Consider the following 24,118-nt stretch of genomic DNA (forward strand, 5'->3'; position numbering starts at 1 on the left):
CAAACTCCAAACGGACAGTGACCCGGGGCTGGGATCGAATCCGGATCCTCGGCGCCGCAAGGCAGCAGTGATAACCACTGCGCCACCGTACCGCCCCGACTGAAGCATAACCTTTACCCCTCAGTTGAAATAATTTACCAAAGAACCCATGAAAGCAACTTTATCAGTGGGTTCAAGAGAAATCGGATGTGTTTCTGGAGAGAGAAGGCTTGAGTTGGAAAGTAAAATGGTGGATCGGTGTGCTCTGCCTAAAATGGAGCTGATAATATCATGCATCAATGTTATCACAATTTTATTTCCTAACTTAATGCACATGAATCTGAAAACAATATACAAATACATTTACACATTAATACTTTCTCACAAACGTGGTATTTCTTTTTGGTATTGCGACCTTTTTGTAAGAAATATGACTTTCACTTAGAAACTAAGCTTCTCCAATTATTTTTGTTTGCTTCTGTAAGGATTAGTTGATATTACAGTGAAAACCATAAAAAGAAAAATACAAATAAGTTCCAGGACCTTCTGTGTAAAGTGCTTGGAATGAATAAGCCAAAATAAGAGTTTTAAAAATGACCATTTGGAAACTCTCGTGCCTATGGGCGGGGTCATCAGACCCCCACCTGCTGCTGGGAGGGTCCGACCCCTTCCGAACGTCGGTGGACTTTTTGGCAGGCCCACTACGACCGCCCCCCTTCCCCTCCCCCCGGCCCCATGGCGGACAATCCAGACCTACTGAAAGGAGGAGATTCACGCTCAAAGTCAGGGATGCAATATGTCTGTAAACACTTCTCTTGTAGCTGGTTATTCCTGCAATTGTAAATAAATATGTTACTTTAATAAGATTTAAAAAAAAAAAGATTTTGAAGAAAGTCACACACAGGGATTATTGAAAAGAAATGTGCCCAGACTTTGGTTACGTGTTCTGAAAACATCAGAATGCAGTTCATATTGGGGTGTGCGGGTTGGGGGCCGGCTAGTGGTGATTTTGTGTGTACACAATTGTATGCATCAGTTATTGATTGGCTATACTCAATTACTGGCCATGACTAATCAATAGCTGCAGATTGTCATTTCGCTAACGTTAATCGATAACTTGGGGGGAACTGAATTCAACCCTCGAGGTTCACAAATTCATGCTGTAATACCGACGATATTCAAGTTTCACACTTAACCTCAGTACTAATCAACAACTAACAGAGGCACCGTTTTGTCACAAGGTAGTGGAATTGTTGCATTGGATTGCATTGAATGGCATCAGTAGACTGTCCAGTTTTATTCTTCCTTCTCCCAGAGAGATTTCCCGTTCTGAGCAAAATAAAGCTGTTTTATTTTCAGTCTGAAATTCAGTTCATCGGCTCACACACAGCTTTCCTTCACACTGTTGTCATGTAAAAATGTATTGAGGAGTGCAACGTCTAAGGCGGTATCGTTTCTGTGAACGGATGTGTCCTTGGAGAGATCATCGTCACTTTGGTCCTTGGCAAAATTTACAAATACCTGCAAACAAACGCATGGTCAATGCCAGAAAACAGGCAGCCTCACAGGCTGTGTTTATAGAGTCCTATTCCCATTCTCGACCCGTGGTGCAACGAAGGCAGACTTGCGTACGTTTTCAGAACTCGTAAACCCCAGAACAGGTCGCCAGATGAAAATGAAAATCGCTTATTGTCACGAGTCGGCTTCAAATGAAGTTACTGTGAAAAGCCCCTAGTCGCCACATTCCGGCTCCTGTTCGGGGAGGCTGGTACGGGAATTGAACCGTGCTGCTGGCCTGCCTTGGTCTGCATTAAAACCAGCGATTTAGTCCAGTGTGCTAAACCAGCCCCTATGCTTACAGCTTGGGGGCGCCGCTCCATAATCAAGTGTGGCTGACTAGGTGCCTCTTCCCTTTTTAAGGCCAGGCATGTTTGGAAAGATTTACAGTTTGATACTCAACCTGCTCAGCTGAATAATGAATGCCCCCCCCCCCTTCCTCGGCCATCAAGTCCTGGAATGGGACTCGAACAGGGGCTTCTGGCTCAGCGTCAGGGACGCCACCCACTGCGCCACAAGACCTCCTCCATATTTATAGAGTACCTTTGATCACAAGCTGCTTCACAGGAACATTATAAAACAAAACATGATACTGATTCATATAAGCAGGTATTAGGGTTAGAAGACTAAAAGGTTGGTCAAAGAGGTACATTTTACAGAGTTCCTTGAAGGAAGAACGGGGAGAGTGGCAGAGAAGCGGGAGAGGTTTAGGGAGGGCATTCTGGAGCCTGAGGCCTACAGTCACCAATGGAGGAATGATTAAAATCAGGGATACTCTATTGGCCAGAATGGGAGGGACGCAGATATCTTGAACGGCTATGAGCTGGAGGAGGATACGTCAGAGGTAGGAAGGGGAGAATGCCAAGGGGGGAATATAAATAAGGATGACATTTTTAAATGTGAGACATTTCTGGTTTGGCCGCTAATACAAGATGCAAGTGTTGCCTGAGGGCTCAATGAACAAAATAAATATTCACTTTGCTATGGGCCAGGGATTAGAGAACACCAAAGTGTATCATGGTGCTCACCTGACCCACAACTTTTACTAGATTGTGGTATGGTGAGCACACGGCCCACTCTACAGGGGTGGTACAGCAGAAATGGAAAAGTAATTTTTAAAGCAAAACAATGTTTATTCTATGAACTCAAGTTAACCTTTTTAAAACATACATTGAGCATCTTAGCAACCATTAATTCAAATACAACCCCCAAAGAATACAACACTAAGTAATCCTTTAAGATTTCCTTTTAACATCCATAAGACTTAAAACGCCTTTTACCAGAAGCACATCAGGTTAAAGTCACTACTGTTATTAGTTTTAGATCACCAAGATCGATTTACAGTCTTTAGATTGCAGAGAGAGACCCTAATAGACCTTCTGACTGCAGCTATCCAGCTCTGAAAACGAAACTAAAACACACCCTGCAGCAAATAGCCTAAAATGAAAGTAAAAGGCTGACAGACAGCCCAGCTCCACCCACTCTCTGACATCACTGCTGTAATAAACACCCATTTCTTAAAGGAACTCTCACTACAGATACTTATATACACACCCATTTATAAACACGCATTTCTTAAAGGTACTCTCACATGACAACTTACTTGGTCTAGAGTGGTTTGCGAAACAGAGTAGTCCTCAATCTGAAGCTTCTCCTTGTTGTTGGAGAGAATACTAAATATCCTCGATAAGGAGGATTGGAAGGAAGGCAGCTGGTACTGGAGCATGCTGCGGTGTTTTTCTTTAAGAATGCTGCCAGGGAAAGCCCGCTTAAAGAACGCCTCCACCGGATTCAGGTCTGGGTTAGGTCCACCTATCCGCACGATTATTGTATATCCATCTCCAAACCTGCCGAAAAGGAGACGTCAACAGTTTTAGTCCATGAATGAGTTGCACTGGAGCATTTCGGCACAATTTGCACATTGACCTGTTGTGATTTACCACTAGGCTTTGCGTATTCTTCCTCGTGGAAATCTACGCTGACTCTCGTTAAAACAGCTGATTGGATGGTGCAGTGTCTTAGATTGTGTCTGAAAGCAGGACCTGCAGACTGAATTGGGAACCTGTCTCAGAAGGGGGAGCGCATACGGCAGAGGTCTGTGATATGGTCCATTGTTAGGGCAGGGAAGAGAGAGAGATAAACTCGGCATCTTAACCTTGTTACTCCACCTCCTAATTCGTATGTTCCTGTGTACATGCATTCTGATGAAAAGTCACCATCTTGAAATGTTGGGCGCAATTGAACGGCCTCGTCGCGCCCGACCCGGTGACGCGGTGGGGCCGTGAAATCTCGCAAGAGACGTCCGGTGAGATTTACGACGCTTGGAATGGCGCCCGATTCTGCTGAGGCCCAGGAATGAACGCCCGCGCCTGGGAGACCGTGCCACGGCGCCGTTTAGCACTGATGCACACAAACGTGGACCAGGTTTAAAGGCATCGGGGGTTGGGGGAGTGGGCTCCCTGGCCATCGGAGGTCCAAGGTGGTCAGGCTCAGGGCAAGGTGGTACCCTGGCACTCCTGCTGCAGCTGCCAGTCAGGAAATGAGGGAAGCGCAACCTCGGCAGGTCGTTCCTGACCAAAGCCAAGATAAACAACAGAGTCCTGTTTGCAATGCCGAGAAAGACCCTGCTAAACGTGCCCGAAAACGGGACTCTGCTTTTTGGGTGTTAAATCGCACTCGATAACGCTGGCTCCCCTCTCCAAAGATGCAGCCTGACCTGCAGAGTTTTTTTTTAGTTTTTCCTGTTTACGTGAAATATTTTTACCATACCCTGCCATCCCATCACTGATAGCCAACAAGCGGCACTTTGAACAGGCATCATCAGGAGAGAAGGTTCCCTCCCAGAGACAGAACAGCTCCAAGGCTAATAGACACAGATTGCTACCGTCAAGTCTTACCTGTTTTTGAGATGCTGCACACTACCGAGACATCGGAACCTGCCGTTCACCATTATGGCCATTCGAGTGCACAGAGCTTCGCACTCTTCCATGCTGGAAGGAAACAAACACTGGAGGTCAAGAGTTTTGCTCATTCGCTGTGAATATAGGGCTCCAGGTATTGGAGGCAAATCAATTTGAACTGAGCGCTGTGATTTAATACAAGTCCTGGAATGAATGCTTGCATTCATGAATGACACAGATTTGTGCCAGCTGAAAGCTCAATGTTTGAAAAGGGACTCAACTAGATATCATCCACAGATATACAGCATCAACTTGGATTTATATATAGCCTTTCATGTAGGAAACCATCTGAAGGTGCTTCACAGAATCGTTACGAGGCAAAATCTGATGCCAACCCAAATAGTTGAGCTATTCGGGCAAATTACTTAAAGCTTGGTAAAGAGGTAGATTTTAAGGAGCATCTTAAAGCAGAAAAGAGAGTTAGAGAGGTTTACGATGGGACGTAGGGCCTTTGCAGCTGAATAGTAATAGAATGATTAAAATCAGGCAAGCTCATAATATAAACAGTGTACCTATATATGTGGATGATGTATGATACACACACACACACACACACACACACACACACAAAACTATATATGGGTATATTTTAAAAATTATACACTTGGGTAAAGATCAATCTGTGAAACTAAGTTTTTGACAAAACATTAAAGGGTCAGCATTTAGACGGGTGATGTTTTTGAGGGGCTTGCTTCGAAATATAACCCATCCACTTCACACCTAACATAGCTCTCAGGAACCCACAAGTTAATGGGGTAAGTGCTGCTCACACACCAGCTGTTTACAGTCTCCCCCTCTCTGTTTTCATGATGGTTCATCCAACCCCCCACCCCCCATCAGCACCCTCAACACCCCAGGAGAGGAAATGGCAGCATTGGCTGGGCCAGGAGAAGGCAAAGCAATGGCAGGAAGGCGTTGTTAGAAAATGTCATACTGGCATCTCCCATCCCTGAGAGAGGCCTTGGAGCATGGAGAATGCACTGAGTTTGCATTCACAGTGGCCCTGTTGGCCAGGCCCCAGCTTTCCTTCCCTCCCTGAGAGTGATGACTGAGAACTTAAAACTAAGGCCTTCATAAAGTTTGCTCTGAAGTTGGACTCTGCATTCTGTTTCCACGTGCGCTGTTCTTTACTATTCTCAGATCTGTCGGTTTGTCCAACTCCACATTTACATGTGTATATACAATCAGTATATTTTGAATTCCTAAGTTTATATTCTTTGCTGTCTCTGAAACCTCTAGTTTCTCCAGATAGTCATAGAATCCCTACAGTGCAGAAAGAGGCCATTCAGCCCATCGCGTCTGCACTGACCCTCTGAAAGAGCACTGTATGTACCCAGGTCCACCCTCCCCCCTCCCGCCTATCCACATAACCTAGTCTGTAATCTCGAGACACTAAGGGGCAATTTGCCATGGTCAATCTTTGGACTGTGGGAGGGAGCCGGAACACCCGGATAAAACTCACACAGACACGGGAAGAGCGTGCAAACGCCACACAGACAATCACCCAAGGCTGGAGGTGAACCCGGGTCCCTGGGCGCTCTGAGGCAACAGTGCGACCCACTATGCCATCGCGCCACCCTGTGCCGCAACTGTGCCTTATTGATCACTCTATTCAAGAATTGTACAATAGAAAATAAAATACTGCTTTATAAGCACTCAGAATTGGTGTTTTCCATATCGTACCTGTGTGACGTCAAAACCACTGATCTGCCTTCTTTAACAATACTGAGAATTGTGTTCCACAGGAACCTCCGAGCTTTCGGGTCCATTCCTGTTGTGGGTTCATCCTGTTGTTTTTTTTCCCACAGGAAAACAGACAATCAGTTTCAATCAGTAATCATAGAACATGTTGTTTTAATTTTGAAGAGAAGCAAGATATTCAACAGAATTAAGGATTCACAAGTGGCTACAGTTATTTAAAGGCCCACTGTATGCCCCGATGCCGATTTCAAGGAATCAAACAGATGTGACACTTGAAACAAAATAAATAGACTTTTTATTTATTCACAAGATCTTGGTGCCACTGCCAAAGTCAGTATTTATTGCCATCTCTGTACAACTGAGTGATTTGCTAGTCCATTACAGTGGGCAGAGTTAATCACATTGCTGTGGGTCTGTAGTCACATATAAGCCAAATTGGGTAAGGATGACAATTTTCCTTCTTCAAACATATGAACGAACCAGGAGGATTCTTATAACAATCTGTTTTTTTCATGATCACTATTACTTTTTGTTTCATAAATTGAAAGTACCCAATTCTTTATTTTTCCAATTAAGGGGCAATTTAGCTTGGCCAATCCACTTACCCTGCACATCTTTGGATTGTGGGGGTGAGACCCACGCAGACACAGGAAGAATGTGCAAACTCCACCCAGACAGTGACCCAGGGCCGGGATCGAACCCAGGTCCCGGCGCTGTGAGGCAGCAGTGTTAACCCAGTACGCCACCGTGCCGCCCCTTGATCACCATTACTGCCACTAGACTTTTCTTCTTCATTCCAGATTTCCTTCTTCAATTGCATCAAAATTGCATTAAAAAACTCTTTTTAAAAGAGTTTCAGGTCTCTGCCTCCACCACCAACTCGGGCAGCGAATTCCAGACAACCTTCTACCCTCTGCTTAAAAATGTTCTTCCTCGTGCCCCCTCTGCCACTTATCTGGAATCTATGTCCCCTGGTTCTAGAATAATCCACCAAGGGAAACAATTTGATTCTATCCACTCTATCTCTTCCCCTCATAATTTTGTACACCGCAATCAAGTCACCCCTCAACCTTCTTTGCTGCAAGGAATAAACCCCAATCTATCGAATCTCTCCTCGTAGCCACACTTTTCCAGCCCTGGCAACATTCTTGTAAACCTCCTCTGCACTCTCTCCAGGGAAATTTCCGTCCTTCCTGTAATGGGTGACCAGAACTGCACAGAGTACCCAAGTTGTGGCCTCACCAATGTTTTATACAATTCTAATGTTATACCCTTACTTTTATGTTCTGAGCTTGTTTGTTTTTTACTGCAAAGCTATAAGTGTTATGTTTCTTTGCTGCTGTGCCCTGATTCCAAATTAAATGGACACATTCAGGTAGTCAGGCAGGACATAGACGAAAAGTACTCACCAGAAATAAAATAGGGGGTCCCGCAAGCAGAGCCATGGCAGTGGAGAGTTTGCGCTTGTTCCCACCGCTGTAGTTGCCAGCTCTCTTGTCTGCATATCGCACAATTCCCAGCTTTCGGATCCCCCACTCAGCGACCTGGCAGAAAGGAAGGATGTCAATGTACAAAAATATTCCGCACCAAATTGATTTCATCATCGAAACACGCTAACAGTCCCGGATTAATAGCACAGTTTTCTTTAACTGCTAATTATCTTGCTTCACTTCCAATCTCAGGGTCTTGCTTGACTTTGTGCTGTGACTTCGGCCACATATACGTCACAAAAATAGCCTGCCTCTGCCGTGCTGTCATTGGCTGGCTCTCTGTCTAGTTGCTGCTGAAACCCTCATCGAAGTCTGCGTCACCCCAGACGTGACTATTCCAAGGGTCTTCTGGCCCGCCGCACAACCGCCTACCTTGTAAACGTTAATTCAGAACTCTGCTATTGTATCTTACACCTCACCAAGTCTCACCGATACTGTCCTTGCTGACCTACACTGGCTCCTTCCACCTCAAGGTCCCCAAATCTTATCCTCATTCCCGAGACTCTGTGACATCCTCTAGCCTGACAACCCTGCCCTCCCTCATCCCTTGACCCGACCCCTGGTGAATTCTTTGCCCCGCCATTTTGTGGCCTTCAGTCACCAAGGGTACACACTCTGGAGTTACTTCGCTGTCTACCTCTCCTCACTAAAGACTGCCCTCTTTGACAAAACATTTGTTCACCTCTCCTAATACCATCTTCTCTTTCTTGTTGCACAATCTTTTGTCTACACATCAGTGAAACACCTTGGGACATTTTTCAACATTAAAGACACAGATAAATGTGTTCTGTTATTTTATGTACTCTAAACATGTTGTGATATGTTCTATCTTTTTCTACTTATTATTTTTCTTTGTTGGCATCTCCCGTTCTCCACACACCTTCCTTCAAGGCTGCATGTCCGCTCCCTACTGCCGTCAATGACACTCTGAGGCAAATTTAACAACAACTTGCATGTAAATGGTGCCTTTAATGTCATTTAAACATCCTACAGTGCTTTACAGGAGTATTTGAAAACAATATTTGACCCCAAGCTGTAAATATACGTAAATACAAATTAGGAGCAGCAGTAGGCCACTCGGCCCTTCTAAATTGCTCCGCCATTCAGTAAGATCATGGCCGATCTGATTGTAACCTCAACCCTACGTTCCTGCCCCCCCCGCCACCGTTAATCAAGAATCTATCTGGCTCTACCTTAAATATACTCAAAGATTCTGCTTCCACTACCTTTTGAGGATGACCCTCTGAGAGAATAAGATTTCTCCTCACCTTCGTCTTAAATCTGCTGCTCTTTGTGTTCAGACAATGACCTAGTTCTAGATTCTCCAACAAGAGGAAACATCCTCTCCATGTCCACTCTGTCAAAACCCCTCAGGATCTTAAAGGTTTTGATCAAGGCGCCTCTTACTCTCCTTAACTCTAGTAGATACAAACCTAATCTTTCCAACGTTTCCTCACGAGGCAACCAAACCATTCCTGGGATTACTCCAGCAAAGATAGAAAGAGCTTATATTTGTATAGCATTTTAACGCAATAAAACACCCCAAAGCGGTTCAGGGGAATATCTTGAAGCAAAATTTGACACACGGAGCCACATCAGGTGATATTAGAGTAGGTGACCAAAAACCTGGTCAAAGACATAGGTTTAAGGGACATCTTAAAGGGGGAAAGAAAAGCACAGACTCGGGAGGTTTGGCAAGCAAATTGCCATGACAAGGAGGGGGACATGCATTCCACACATTTCCGTAACAGCTCACAGCATGAACTACTGGAAGAACATCACTTGGACTGATCGCGAGTTTTAGGATACGAGTTTTACCTTGCAGATCTCTTTTTCAGGAATTCCACGCAACAGTCCGTACAGCTCCAGATGTTCCCGACCAGTCAGCAGCTCGTTGATGGCATCAAACTGCGGGCAGTAACCCATGTTCTTATGAACCTCTTGCATGTTGGACAGAATACTGCAGCAGGGGGAGACCAAACCAAAGCATTTTTGTTTTAGTAAGACCTCTGCAAGCTCTGAGCGTGGGGTGATAGGCTTCTGGCCCTTCACCTGCAAATCTAGATTCACTCCGGACCTGGTTTACTCCAGCTAACGGGGACAATATATACACAGGAAAGCTCAACGGAGAGAGATTTCTAAGGCGCAATAAATAATTCCTGACCTCTTTGATATAAAATTCCACTTGGAGGACACAAATGGTGAGGATAATCCAAGTCTGCAACCTCTGACAGCAATTGGAATATATGACTCTGGTGATCTATAAAGGAGTCTTGGGATATAATGTTCTCATTGATATTGATGTTCTCCCCTCAATTAAATCCAAGTCATGATTCTACTGCTTGATATTGGTGTTAAATCAATTGGCCAAATGGCTTAATTCTGCTCCTATGGGCAGGAATTTCCGGCTGCCCTCATCCTTCGACTGGAAATTCCCACCCGAGGTCAATGGACCTTTACATGGCCCGCATTGCGCCCGTGACAATCCTGCGGCGGGCAGGGCGGGAATCCAGCCTATATATTTTCTGACCTTAAAGTCACCTTTTGCTGGCTCCGGAGCGTGCTGAGATAAGCAGCTTAATTACAATCACTTCATATCTCTTGTCCTACGGTACATTTACAGCATGCATTTGTTATAGGCCAGGGTTTAGAGAATCCCAAAGTGTATCATGGAATTCATCTGACCCACAACTTTTACTAGATTGTGGTATGGAGAGCAAATGGCCCACTCTACAGGTGTGGTAGAGCAGAAACGGGAAAGTATTTTTTAAAGCAAAACAATGTTTATTCTATGAACTCAAGTTAACCTTTTGAAACATACAGTGAACATCTTAGAAACCATTAATTCAAATACAACCCCCAAAGAATACAACACTAAGTAATCCTTTAAGCTTTCCTTTTAATGTCCATAAGACTTAAAACACCTTTTACCAGAAGCACATTAGGTTTACATTCACTACTGAGAACATTTATAATTCTGAATTCACCAAATGATAAAGAGATAGTCTTTTGATGGCAGAGAGAACAGCAGTACACCTGCTCTGTCTGGCTTCAGCTCCAACACTGAAAACGAAACTAAAACACACCCTACTCAAAAACGAAAGTAAAAAGCTGACAGACAGCCCAGCTCCACCCACTCTCTGACATCACTGCAGTAATAAACACCCATTTCTCACTGACATGGGCTGCCATTTGAGGCAAAGTTGTCGTGCTAGATTCCACACACTTGTATCAGTTCAGAGTATCCTTCCAGAAACCTGCAGCACAATTGAACATCTAGAATAAATTTAATCAAGAAAAATGATTGAAAGAAGGTCCATTTTACATCTATCAGGAAAAATGGAAATATAAAATATGTTCGAGACTGAGAAAATTAATTTTCATTTTTGCTTTTGCTATTTAAGTTAGCGTCAAATGACCAACCATAAACTGAAGCGCCAACGTTTTCCTTAGAAACTGCTACGCCTGTGACCTCTTGCTATCCCTTCTTCTTCACGGTTAGTTCTCGACATGCCAATGACAAGAAGGCTCAGCACAAAGCCTGGTGATATTTGATATAGCCTAAACAGTCAATGGTTGAAGTCAAGGTGATGCAACCAGCATTGTGATGACCCCATGGAACATGGGAAAAGCTGAAAGGAGAAGGCGGCTAAAAAGTGTCTGCCAACCAACTACTCACATATTTTAATTGCATTATGGAACTCCTGTGGTGAGTACCTTATCTCCCCAAGTCTGTCCACGATCCACAAGGCACAGCTCAGGAGTGTAATGGAATACTCTCCACTTGCCTGGATGAGGGCAGCTTCAACAATACTCAAGAAGCTCGACACCATCCAGGACAAAGTAGTCCGCTTGATTGCTCCTCCTTCCACAAACATTCAAACCTTCGACCGCCGACGAACAATGGCAGCCGTATGTACCATCTACAAGATGCACTGTAGTAACTCGCCAAAGTTCCTTAGAAAGCACCTTGCAAACCCTTGACTGCTAACATCTAGAAGGACACGAGCGGCAGACACCTGGGAACCCCACCACCTGGAGGTTCCCCTCCAACTCACTCACATCCCCGACTTGGAAATACATCACCGTTCCTTCACTGTCGCTGGGGCAAGATCCTGAATCTCCCTCCCTAACAGCACTGTGGGTGTACCTACACCTCAAGGACTGCAGCAGTCAAGAAGGCAGCTCACCACCATCTTCTGAAGGGCAACTAGGGTTGGACAATAAGTGCTGGTCTAACCAGCGACGTCCACAATCCATAAATGAATAAAAAATAAAATTAAAGCATTTACTTTGTGGCACATTAGTTTTTTTGAGGACAAATCACTCATTCTTACCTGTAGCCATTAAGGAAAGCTTCTCCTCCTGTCACATAACTATCACCGGTCAACATCTTGAAGGTTGTTGTTTTCCCAGCACCATTCACCCCGAGGAGTCCAAAACACTGGACAAGGAGAAACACCAGCATCAGAAAACCTGCTTGCATTCTGGATCTTAAACAGCAGTGCAATTATACACATCCTTATCGCCTCAACAAAACGAATGAGGATCGGATGAAAAGGACACTCATTGAATAACTCAATCATCATTCTTGTCTCCTAACATAATCAATGAGCCTTTTCACAGAATGTCCCGCAGTCTGGAATCGACTAATTGATCAAATCCCTGCCTCTGCCCGAGGCAAAAATAAGACTAGCCACCCAGGCAATCTAATAATAGTATCCCTCAAATCAAAGATGCTAAAGCCAATGGTCTGGTTGCTATCACTTTGCTGTTTGTGGGGCCTTCCATGTACAATTCAGGTGCAACGTTTCCTGTATATCAGTGACCATTCTTCAAAGATATATATTACTGCTTGTTGCTATATTTGTTGTTATATTTTTATATTTTCTGTAAAAAATTCCAATAACAATTATTTAAAAAGAAGATATTCTTTGTAAAGTGCTCTGGGAACCTTTGAGGTCATAAAAGGCACGAGATAAGTGCAAGGCTTTATTTTTCTCTCTCTGTACCTGGTGACCCAATTGGAGTTACCATTTTCTCTGTGGCAGTGTTTCCGGAGTTGAGACTTAAATATCCAGAGTGGCACTCCCAGCCCGTAATGGGGACATTTTCCATGAAATGTCTGCCCGCCAGTGAGAGAACATTCAGTCCAGGCACTTTCATAATTATCTCATGTTGAAATCGGTGTCAGGTTAAAAACTATTGCCCCCCCTCTCCCCCCCATTTCCTCAAAATGGCCCTTTCCTTCTATTGCATTTGTTTACCTATTTTAGTTTATTTTGCAAAATTAGCCTGTCGATGCTCCTGACACTGGCACAGTGAACCTCGATTCAAAAGCATTGAACATAGAGTTTTTATATTTCATGTTTGTGGACGTCACTATTCTCCTCGGCCTTCTCGCACAGTAGGTTCCAAGGAGTTCATGGAGTCATAGAATTAACAGTGCAGAAGGAAGCTACTTGGCCCATCGAGTCTACACCAGCCCTTGGAAAGAGCACCCTACTTAAACCCACACCTCCACCCTATTCCTATAACCCAGTAATCCCACCTTACTTTTTTGGACACTAGGGGCAATTTAGCGTAGCGTGGCCAATCTTCCTAAGCATCCATCTTTGGACTGTGGGAAGGAACCGGAGCACCCGGAGGGAACCCACACAGTCACAGGGAGAAAGTCTCCCGAGGCCGGAATTGAACCCCGGTCCATGGAGCTGTGAGGCAGCGGCGCTAACCACTGTGCCACCTGCTTTGATTGGTTCCAGTAATGGGCTCCTGGTTATTAAGATCGGAAATGCACGACCAGAAAGGGTGGTGGAATCAGATTATATCGGAACTTGCAAGGTTATTAAGATCTGAAATGCACTACCAGGAAGGGTGGAATCAGATTATATGGGAACTTTCAAAGATACAATAGGACCTGTATTAGAAGAGGACTAATTTGCAGGGTTTAGAGAAAAAGCAAAGGAATACAGCCAAACTGGAAAGCTCCTTCACCAAGCCAGCACAGGCCTGATGGGCCAAACGGCCTCTCTCCGTTGTGCTGCTGCATTTTCCGATGCTGAGGTTGCATTTCTCAATTATCCTTACCTCCCCCGGAGGGATCCCGACACAAAGTCTGTCCACCGCAGGCTTCTGTTTCATTCTGTAAATCTGTAACGGAAGCTCAGTCGTTAATGAGGCACAAGGCAGTTCCAAAAAAAAAAAAACAGCAAGAGAGTCAACCCGGCGTCGCGCCACTGGTCAAAAACACTTGTCGGCACTCACCTTGGTGAGGCTTTTCAGCTCCAGAATGTCATTCTGACACCCACCGCCCAGAACCCTCTGCCTTTCCTTGGCCACATCCTCATCTTCATCAGTGAGTACTGGGAGTTTCACAGATGTGGGCCTAGGCAAAGGATATAAAAGACATTAACCTTCCACATTTTGTAGTAAAGACATGTTCAGCAATACTATACAACAGTCATATTTTTAATTGAACAGGGATATAGGGGAAAATTGCTCTCCACATCCTCTTATTATTTTATTACTAATTTTTTTTGCATTGGTAGAAGCTTATTTTAATTTTGGATCAAGTACTTTTAAATATCCTGGTGATGAATGGTTGCCCATTCCCTGATATGAGATCCGCACTTGAACAGTAAATCATTGAGGGGAAGGGATTGCATAATAAGGTGCTCATTAATTCAATGGCTAATATGCTCAATTTTTAAAAAAATTCAGAGTACCTAATTCTGTTTTTCCGATTGAAGGGCAATTTATCATGGCCAATCCGCCTGCCCTGCACATCTTTGGGTTGTGGGGATGAGCCCCACGCAAACACCAGGAGAATGTACAAACTCCACACGGACAGTGACCTGGGGCCGGGGTCGAACCCGGGTCCTCAGCGCCGTGAGAGAGCAGTGCTAACCTCTGCCGTGCCACCCCACCCCCCCACCATCAAATGTTGAGGCAACACAGATCCGAAAAGTTAACTGATACCGAAAGTAAATCTCCCAACTTTAATTTAATGGTTTATTTAGCAGTTCTGAAAGGTAAAATAGTCTTTGTGACTTGCAAAGAATTACGTTTGAATTTTTCAGTCCAGACACGGGCTGATCTGTGCATCAAATTTCTGACAGGTCTTATGCGTCACGTGAGCCTCCTTTAACCCTTCTTTCCTGATCCCTGTGAGCTTCTGGCACCACTTACCTTGGTTTAATAAAGAATCTGTACTGAATGAGGACAGTAATTAAGAAGAAGACCACGCCCTCCACAGCCATGGCGAACAGGTTTCTTCCTACTAGATCCCAGGAAAGCGGGGAGACAAAACGATTCTCACCTACAAACGGAGAGAGTCCTCATGAGGTGCATTCCAAGACAACAATGTGCATTTATTTAGCATCTCTAATGTAGTGGTAGATTTCTGGTGGTGGCATGTAGGGAGTAGTCACACATGAGGCATCTCCCGTTCGGGTACTTCATTTTCGGCCTTCTTTGCCCAGTTTTTTGTTTGGGGTGGGGAGGGCGGGGGTTTCGGCTAAAACTTCACTATTTTGATGGGAAAATGCTCCCACACAAGAGAAATGCCCAGAAAGTCCAGGGCAAGGAAGCCTGGAAAGTTGTAATGTACTACAAAAGCTCAAGATGTTTCACAGCAAAACTAATAAGATAAAATTTGTTACCAAGCCGCAGAAAGAAAGATTAGGGTAGCTGGCCAAACGCTGAGCTGAAGACGCAAGCATAAAGAACTTCCGAAATGAGTTAGAGAGGCTTCGGAAAGCAACTGAAGGCTAATGGTAGAGGAAGCAAAATTACGATGGGCGAGAGGCCAGAATTGGAGGAGTGCAGAGATCTCGGTGGGGTGGAAGACTTGAGGAGGTTACAGACATGCTCCTTAAATATTCTCGTTTTCAAAACACTGGTCCAAAATTGAACATTGTGATGAATATGAGAAAATTGCCAAGCTTTATTGTTTGTATTTGTTGCAGTAATATTGTTAAAACCGAGGTTAAAATGCTTACAGACAGTGGTATGCCTGCTAGAGTTGAGATTTAAAGTAAGATAATAAAAATGAAATGAAATGATAAGAGATTTCCTCAGGCGAATAGATGCGAATAGATATTAAAAGGCATTTTATCTGTTTGCAGATTGAGAGCTAATGTAATGTTGTAACAGTTTGAGCCGAGCTGAACAAATCAAAGAACATCTTGCCGCAAGAGACAAAATAATGCTGTGTGCTTTGAGTGCAGCTGGTGTAGCTAATAGGAGGGGCCAGGTCTGTCTGGACAAAGGAATTGCTTCCAGGATTTGAAGCTGAGCAACAGGTTTTAATATGATCCAAAAAAAAAAGGTTTCTCCCTGCAAGGACTCTGCACCAAAATAAGCAAGTAATACCTGGTTGTCAACTTTATACAGAAATGGTATTTGAAATATATAGGTTGCTTAATTGGAATGTAGAGGCAGGTTTCAGGAAGCAAGTTAAGATGTTGTACCAGTTAACTGTAAAGATTTTTCTTTGATGCTAATGTGCTTAATTCAAATTCAAGTTTGTTTTAACATAAATGCTGTTTACTGGTAGGTGTTCGCACTCCTGTGGTGAAGCAATATTTCCTCGCAGTTTAAACAAATGTAAATAGTTGGGTTCTAATCTGGGATCTTAACCAAAATTGGAGTTCTAATCTGAACTCATAATGACATGTTTAGTGTGATGGCTATATTTTAAGCCAGTTTTTTGATTCCTCAAAGGTCAGTGCACTCGGAATTCAAAAGTCAAATGCCCATAACTATTACACACCAAATCTTTCCAAAGCATCCGCCATGGCCTGATTTTTCACCATGTCGATCAACCCACGGCCCAAACAGAAGTGAGGAAAGATCAGGAACACGGACTTCAGGACCTCATTAATACTGTTCAGTTTCTGGAAAAAAACAAAAGAGGACCTATTTACAGATTTAAAGACAGGCTGAACAAAGATTTAAATTCAGCAAGTTATTACCGCTTCAATTTTCTGTAGAACATAATAAAAGAAAGACGGAAGGAGGCCGATTTACTCCCCCCCACCCCAATGCCAGAGTCTACCTCGCCCTTCAATGAGATCATGATTGATGGGTGAACTAACGCCAGGGTTTTCGATGCAGCGGAGAATTAAGCGCGGTCTAGAAACGGAATTGGATTGCGATGCTCTTGTTCCGTGCCAGTGGCAGCAACAAATTACATACCCCGCACCAGCAGGAAGATGCAAATAGGTCGTTTGAACGTATATGAATCCAATTAATGGGCTGGAAGCCAGATTCGCTAGGCCCCCATCATGTTCAGGCCCTCTCGACTGGGATTTATACGGCAGCGTGGATTGGTGCAAGTATTTTCCAGCGGAGCCCTGAACCGTAGACCTTGCGGTGGACCAAGAGGGTGCGTATGTAATGCAAGTGTCTCCAAAATCCCTCGGAGGCGCCTACCACAATGCAAATCCTGCCCATCCCAACCCCTAGCCCCTCCCCCGCCATCAAGCCCTCCCATATCAGAGACCCAAACCACGCACCAATTTCGACAAGCATTAAATTGCTTATTGTTGCCAATGGGTGCATTTTGTCAGATCATCAAATCAATCAATTCCCCTCTTTAACAAAAACATTCAGTCAGTATTATGGCAGAGTCCCATTTTGTTCGTGATTGACAACTCAATTTCATTAACTTACATTGTTGCTAAACAGCTCCAACACAAAGGTTGCCACGCTGCCATTGATACCAATGAACAAGTTCACACTGGTTAGTATGACGTATGCAGTGCTGGGGATCCTGAACACAAAGGATGCTGGGTACATCAAAGGAGTGATGGACCATCTGCAAAGGGAAAATGAGCTCCAGTTACAAATGCACGGTTACATAAGTTAATAAGAAGGACCACACCATCTTGCCTCTGTTTACCTCTAAGGAGGTGGGTTCAATCCTTCTTTCAGATAATCAAAATCAAAACCTACATTAATATTCCAGGGCAGTACTGAGGGAAACCTTGTATGGTAGGTGATACCATCCTTCTGATCTCACTGTCTCCTTTTTCAGGTGGATGTGCAAGATCTCGTGGCATTATTGGAAGAAGAGTAGTGAGCTCTTTGGTTTCCAGGCCAACATTTATTCTTCAACCAATATCAACATTAGCTCATTAATTATACTAATCCTGTTTCTGGGTCTTTGCTCTGGGCAAGATGGCTGCCACGTTTGTTTACATTACAGCAATCTCTGCACTTTAACTGCCATCAAACAAAACTGGGGACCAATTACCACTGTTCAGAAAGTTGGGCATCACCTTTATTACTGGCTAAACTTTGAAGGAATAGTAGCTTCTTAGACTTACAAATTTCCAAGGTTTCTTCGTTACATTTCCTGCACCCAGTTGTCCCCATTACTGAGTGGGAGCCGCGAGGGTATTATTCAGAAAATGGTCACATCCTCCCTCCTCTGCCTGAGAGTGGACTGGGTCTCAATGCAACAACGCCCTGGGTAGAGGAGCATGAGATTTCTTTTCCCAGGGCCCACAAGCTGAATGTCTCCGCCCAGCTACCTTACCCTCAGGGAGAAGAATCTGCCTCTGTGCCAATCTGTGCCCAAATTCCACACCATTGCCCAGGAGGCCGACAAGCAGCACTGTTAATGACTGGGGTGCAGGAAGCCCCGGCACGTGTCCAGACCCAGAAATGGGGAAGTGCACTGTCTGAGAGGGTGGCAGAAGCAGATTCAATGATGGCTCTCAAAAGGAGAATTGGAATCGCTTATAGTTGAAGAGGAAATATTCAGAGCTCCAGGGAAAGAGCACCTCAGTGGGGTTAATTTGTAAACTCTTTCAGGCATAATGGATCGATTGGCCTCCTTTCCTACTTTATAATGCAGCGCGTGTGGGGAAGGGGAGGAACCTGAAAGATGAAGGAGCAGAACTAGGATGACCGATCAATATGTACTGAATCAAGCTCAGACTGATGTGACGAGCTATCTCTTTCCTCTCTGATGAGGGGTGGGGTGATTGGCATCTGTGATGATGATTTAAGCTAACCTACATCACTGGGAACTGTTGGTTGAAGGAGTCCTTCATGAATTAGCTTTGTCAGTTAACCCAACTCCTAAAGAAGCTGGGCCACAGGAAGAGGAGTAGGTCATTGAGGGGGGGTTATTTCAAGTAGCAAATACTAGTTTCAAACCAATGTGCAGCATGAAGCATATTTACCAGAAAGTTGATGGAATTGATGGGCCGGAATTCTCCAGCTATTGGGATTCTCTGTTCCCATGGCAACGCTCCCCGCCCTCAGGTTTCCCAGAGGCGTGGGGTGGCTTCAATAGGAAATCCTATTGACAAGCGAAGGGAGTAGAGAATTCCATCACCAGTGTACAGCGCTCCGCCAACAAACACGCGGTTGGGGAAGCGGAGAATCCCGTCCACGATATAACTAGGTATTAGTGCAAATGTAATTTATGCCGGTGGAAACGAGGCTTTATATGGAATGCAGATGTCTCCGCTCTACCACGGTATCCTTCTCCCTCTCCACTAAAGAAGATAAAGTGATCCCTTATCATATTGCTATTTATGGGAACTTGCACAAATTGGCTGCCACATTTCCTTCGTTATAGCAGTGACTGCATTTCAAACATACTTCATGGGCTGAAACGTATGTCCTGAGGTTGTGAAAGGAAAGACATAAATTAAAGCTTTCTTTCCTTTCTTAGAATTAGACATCGGCGTAAAATAAAGGGACAGGTGGGTTTACAGCGCGTTTTGAAATATGGGAAAAATGGAAAACGAGCTGCCAATTCTCAATCGCCGTGTTTGCACCGCAGTACAAAGTGAAGAATATTTCTTATGTTTGTGTGTGTGTGTGCGCGTGGGAGGTGGGGATTAGGCTGCTACACCCCGACAAAGCGGCAGGCAGCAAAGTAAGGCTTGAGAGCATAAAATGAGTCGCGTTCCTCTTGAATGTTTTTGCCAGATACTTTGTTGAGTCTGTCAATGGTAACATTGCCTAAAGATGCCCCTTCCGTCTTCAGTTCAGATGCAACATGTCTGCGCCGCTTTGGGTCCAGGGAATCTATTGGATGTCTTGGATCCCGATGCAAATAGGAGCATAAACCGGAACCCTCTACTCAAACGGAGATCTTTCACGGAAAGTGAACAATAAAGAGAGGTGTGCGCTTTGAAGTTCGGCAGCCATTTTGTTGCATTCCTTCCAAACTAAAGGCACTGAGAATAAGCAGAGCAACAATGCATTGACTTACCCATAGAGGAAGAGAAGCAAAGCCAACACGGGCAGGTTTGAGGAAGACACGTAGGACTTTTGTTGGAAACAGACAAAAATGAGGATGACCAGGGTGGCAGGAACCACATAGTTACACTGCAAGAAAACAAAATCAACACTTGTGATTAACAGTAATATTTCATCAGTGGGTTCACGTCAAACAAAAATGTTTTGTCGGCTGCAGTTTAGTTTTAGGGTCTCTCTCGGAATAATTGGGCTTCTTCCTCTTGAATTCTTCCCCTTGGGTGCTCTTTCCAAGGGCTAGTGTAAACTTGATGGGTCGAATGGCCTCCTTCTGCACTGTAAAGTCTATGAACTCTGTGGTCAGAATTTTAGCAAAACCAAAGTAAACGGGAATTCAGGGGTAAACACTCCACTGATTGGCACCATGGTGAGCACAAAGGAAGATAGGTGTAGTTTTTGGAGGTCAATTATCTCAGCCCCAGGACATTGTTCCCCAGAGTAGTGTCCTAGGCCCAACCATCGTCAGCTGCTTCATCAATAACCTTCCCTCCATCATAATGAAGTGGGGATGTTCACTGATGATTGCACAATAATCAGTGCCATTCATAACTCCTCCGATATTGATGCAGTCTCGTGTCCACACGCAGCAAGGCCTGGACAGCATTCAGACTTGGGCTGGCAAGTGCCAAGCAACATTTGTGCCAAACAAATGCCAGACAATGACCATCTCCAACAAGAGACAATCTAACCATTTTCCCATGACATTACCATTGCTAAATTCTCCACAATCAACATCCTTGGGGTCACCATTGACTAGAAATTGAACTAGACCATCTATAAGAATACTGTGGCTACAAGAGCAAGTCAGAGGAGAGGGAATTCTGTGGAGAATAACTCGCCAACTGATCCCCAATGCATGTCCACTAGTTACAAGGCATAAGCCAGGGGTTTGATGGAATACTTTCAACTTAGCGAGATAAGGTGGTGCAGTGGTTAGCACTGCTGTCTCACGGTGCCGATGTTCCGGGTTCGATCCCGGTTTCGGGTGACTGTCCATGTGGAGTTTGCACATTCTCCCCATGTCTGCATGGGTCTCACCTCCACTACCCAAAAAGATGTGCAGGGTAAGTGAATTGGCCATGCTAAATTGCCCCTTAACTGGAAAAAAAAATTATTTGGTCGTCTAAATTTATTTTTAAAACACTTAGCGGGATAAATGTGGCTCCATCAACATTCAAAAAGGTTGACACCACCCATAATAAAGCAGTTTGCTTGATTGGCGTGCTTTTCACCACTTTCAACATCCACTCCCTCCACCACCGATGCATCTTGTCAGCAATGTGCATCATCTGCAGGATGCACTGCCGCAACTCACCTAGCCTTCTTCAACAACACCTTCCAACTCCCCCCCCCCCATCTCAACACCTAGAACGACGAGGGCAGCTGTTGCATGGGAACGGCATCAATTGCAAGTTTACCTCACACCCACCCTGACTTGGAAATATATCGCCGTTCCTTCTCTGACACTGGGCCACAATCCTGGAACTCCCTCCCTAACAGGACTGAGGGTGTGCCTAACCTCGACTGTAGTAGTTCCTGGAACTGTAGGAGTTCAAGATGGCAGCTCACCACCATCTACTCGAGGACAAGTTGGAATGGCCCAGCCAGCAATGCCCATATCCCAGGAAATAACTAGAATATGATGTTCTGATTTCTTAAAATCAATGCGACAATGTTTCAATTTCGATAAATTCTGAGCAAACCTCAAAAACAGGGAGTCACTTAAAATCCTTAATCATAACCCAAGAATGTTTACTGCCATGTAAAAGCATGTATAGAAGAAATTATCTATCACAAACTTTGGGTTGGTTAAGACAGTCGTAATAAACACCTAAGACTTCAACCAACTCCATTCTTGAGGAATGATTTAAAAAATAGGCATATGGTCAACCATCCCAAATACGTCACGAGCGTGATGCACAAACAAATCTAATTTGTTAACCTGGATATTGTTAAAGGATGTGGTCTGTGACAGCCAGAACTTTAACCACCTTCATTTCTTTACACATTTCCTGATGAAGTGGGTGTGACAGCCAGGTTGTTGTTGATAGCGTATCTTCACATCCATATACTGTTTCTTTTTAACCCTTTGGGGAACGGTGGGGAAAGTTGTGGAAGGAATCCCGAGCTGATTATCAGCCCATTGAACCGCGCTGAATGCTCTGTCCGTGGCCAATAAGTCCTGGAGTTGAACTCAAACCTGGAGGGGTGCTACCACCACCCCACAAGGCCTTTCTTCAGGTACATAAGTCTAATACCTTGACTGAACCAGACTTTGGAATAAGAATTCCTCTGGTTGCTACGTGTTGTAAGATCGTTGATCAAAATACTTCCAACCAAATTATAAACTGCCTCCAACAGAACATTTTAGGCTTATTCTGAAAATAACGAACAGAGGAGATATTCACAAACGCGATTCCACACACAAAACCAATGACCCAGTTGAATCCTTGCTCTACGGTTCATGATCTGGCATGTCGATTAATTAAAATGCCACTGAGGGGTTGCTGAGGAGTCTGTGTTCTGACAATTCTTGCTTCCCAACACTAGAGGGCACCAGCATGCCGTGCAGGCACACTAGGTACAGCAATTAGCACTGCAGTTTTGTGTCGCAAAGAGTAGCAGATAGCATTAACTTGGAGGCTAGTGGCGATTGGACTGATTACAAGGCAGCGGTTTAAGATGCCTTTGCCAAAAATTGGAAAACACATCATAATTCATTCATAAATGTAAAAGAATTGCGAGTGAAGGAACAGAGCGTACATCCTTTTTTGAACAATTTGTTCCTTCTCCAGAAAAGCCCTACATGAGCAGATTCTGGGACACTCAGACTGCCAGGTATTATTTTGCATTTCAGTAATGCCAATCCTCTGGGGGATTAACTATTCACCCTCATAATATAAATGAGATTTATTTTTTTAAACTTTCAACAGCCCTGTGAAAACAAGGACGATATTTCTCTGGGGAATTGTCAGCTGACTGCAAAGAAGGCTTGAGACTATTTTTTTTTACTGTCAACAGTGGTACAATGGAGGAAGATATATCTGCAAGAGGGACTGCGAATTCCTTTTCAGAAAGGATATGGGGCGACTTGATAGAGGTTTATAAGATGATCAGGGGAAAAGTTGGAGTAGACAGTCAGAGACTTTTTTTCCCCTGGTGGAACAAACCATTACAAGGGGACATAAATTTAAGGTGAATGGTGGAAGATCTAGGGGGGGACGTCAGAGGTAGGTTCTTTACCCAGAGAGTAGTGGGGGCATGGAATGCACTGCCTGCGGAAGTAGTTGAGTCGGAAACATTAGGGACCTTCAAGCGGCTATTGGATAGGTACGAGGATTACGGTAGAATGATGGGGTGTAGATTAATTTGTTCTTGATCTGGGACAAAAATTCGGCACAACATCGTGGGCCGAAGGGCCTGTTCTGTGCTGTATTTCTCTATGTTCCATGTTAAAGGGGGGCCGAATTGCTGGAGGGGTTTCCCTCCTGATTCCACACCCCAATTTCCGTGAAAAAGCCGCAAAAACACCATGCCAGGTTTTCTGTGGCTTTTCCATCAACCAATAAGAACCACAGGAGGAAATACACCAGCACTGAAACCTCAGGGGATCATGCGGCGCAGAAGGATGCCATTCAGGCCATCGTGGCAATGCTGGCTCTCCAAGAAAGTTAATCAATTAGAGCCACTCGCCAGTTCAAAATGCACCCCCCCCCCAACCCCACCCCTGTAACCCTACAAATTTTCCTTTTTCCAATGTCCAATTCCCTCTTGAGGCTGCTGCACACTTCTTGGTAAGAAGCGTCTCACGGTTCGAGGCATCTCGTGATGAAGTTTCCTACTTACCATATCCCACACGTAGTTAGCCACCCAGTACATGACCGGCTTCACTCCGCTGATGAGCTGCATGTGTTTGGCTTTGGTGACCCGCTCCTGAATCAGGAAGACAACAAAACTGGCCGGGACGAAGGACATGGCGAAGATCACGCAGATCGAAACTAAAACGTCCACCGACGTGGTCATCCTGCAACGGAAACAAAAACAAGAATCAGGATCGTCAAACCGGGCAATCAGATGGTTCTGTTCAAGAAAGAAAGGAGGGATATCTGAGTAAGGGGGGATGTGGGGCGCCCACCGCTTCAGAAAAAC

General features: G+C 44.5%; 1 protein-coding gene across 2 annotated transcripts in view; it reads right to left on the reverse strand.

Moving 5' to 3' along the window:
- Positions 1-275: 275 nt before the first annotated feature.
- Positions 276-24,118, reverse strand: part of LOC119970136 (phospholipid-transporting ATPase ABCA1-like) — a 167,674-nt gene continuing 143,831 nt past the window's right edge. The window contains exons 37-50 of one of the 2 annotated variants that reach the window (XM_038804215.1): positions 23,816-23,993; positions 19,926-20,041; positions 17,363-17,507; positions 16,461-16,584; positions 14,876-15,005; positions 13,952-14,072; positions 13,775-13,837; positions 12,025-12,131; positions 9,506-9,647; positions 7,607-7,741; positions 6,180-6,283; positions 4,434-4,526; positions 3,140-3,383; positions 276-1,500 (exon numbers count right to left, since the gene is read on the reverse strand). In XM_038804215.1, the coding sequence (XP_038660143.1) occupies positions 1,360-1,500; positions 3,140-3,383; positions 4,434-4,526; positions 6,180-6,283; positions 7,607-7,741; positions 9,506-9,647; positions 12,025-12,131; positions 13,775-13,837; positions 13,952-14,072; positions 14,876-15,005; positions 16,461-16,584; positions 17,363-17,507; positions 19,926-20,041; positions 23,816-23,993 (1,843 nt within the window). In that variant the 3' untranslated portion in view covers positions 276-1,359. The remainder of the gene's footprint in view (positions 1,501-3,139; positions 3,384-4,433; positions 4,527-6,179; positions 6,284-7,606; positions 7,742-9,505; positions 9,648-12,024; positions 12,132-13,774; positions 13,838-13,951; positions 14,073-14,875; positions 15,006-16,460; positions 16,585-17,362; positions 17,508-19,925; positions 20,042-23,815; positions 23,994-24,118) is intronic. The other variant, XM_038804216.1, reaches the window with a different exon arrangement.

The sequence above is a fragment of the Scyliorhinus canicula genome, chromosome 8 (assembly GCF_902713615.1).
Source record: "Scyliorhinus canicula chromosome 8, sScyCan1.1, whole genome shotgun sequence".
NCBI classification, from domain to species: domain Eukaryota; kingdom Metazoa; phylum Chordata; class Chondrichthyes; order Carcharhiniformes; family Scyliorhinidae; genus Scyliorhinus; species Scyliorhinus canicula.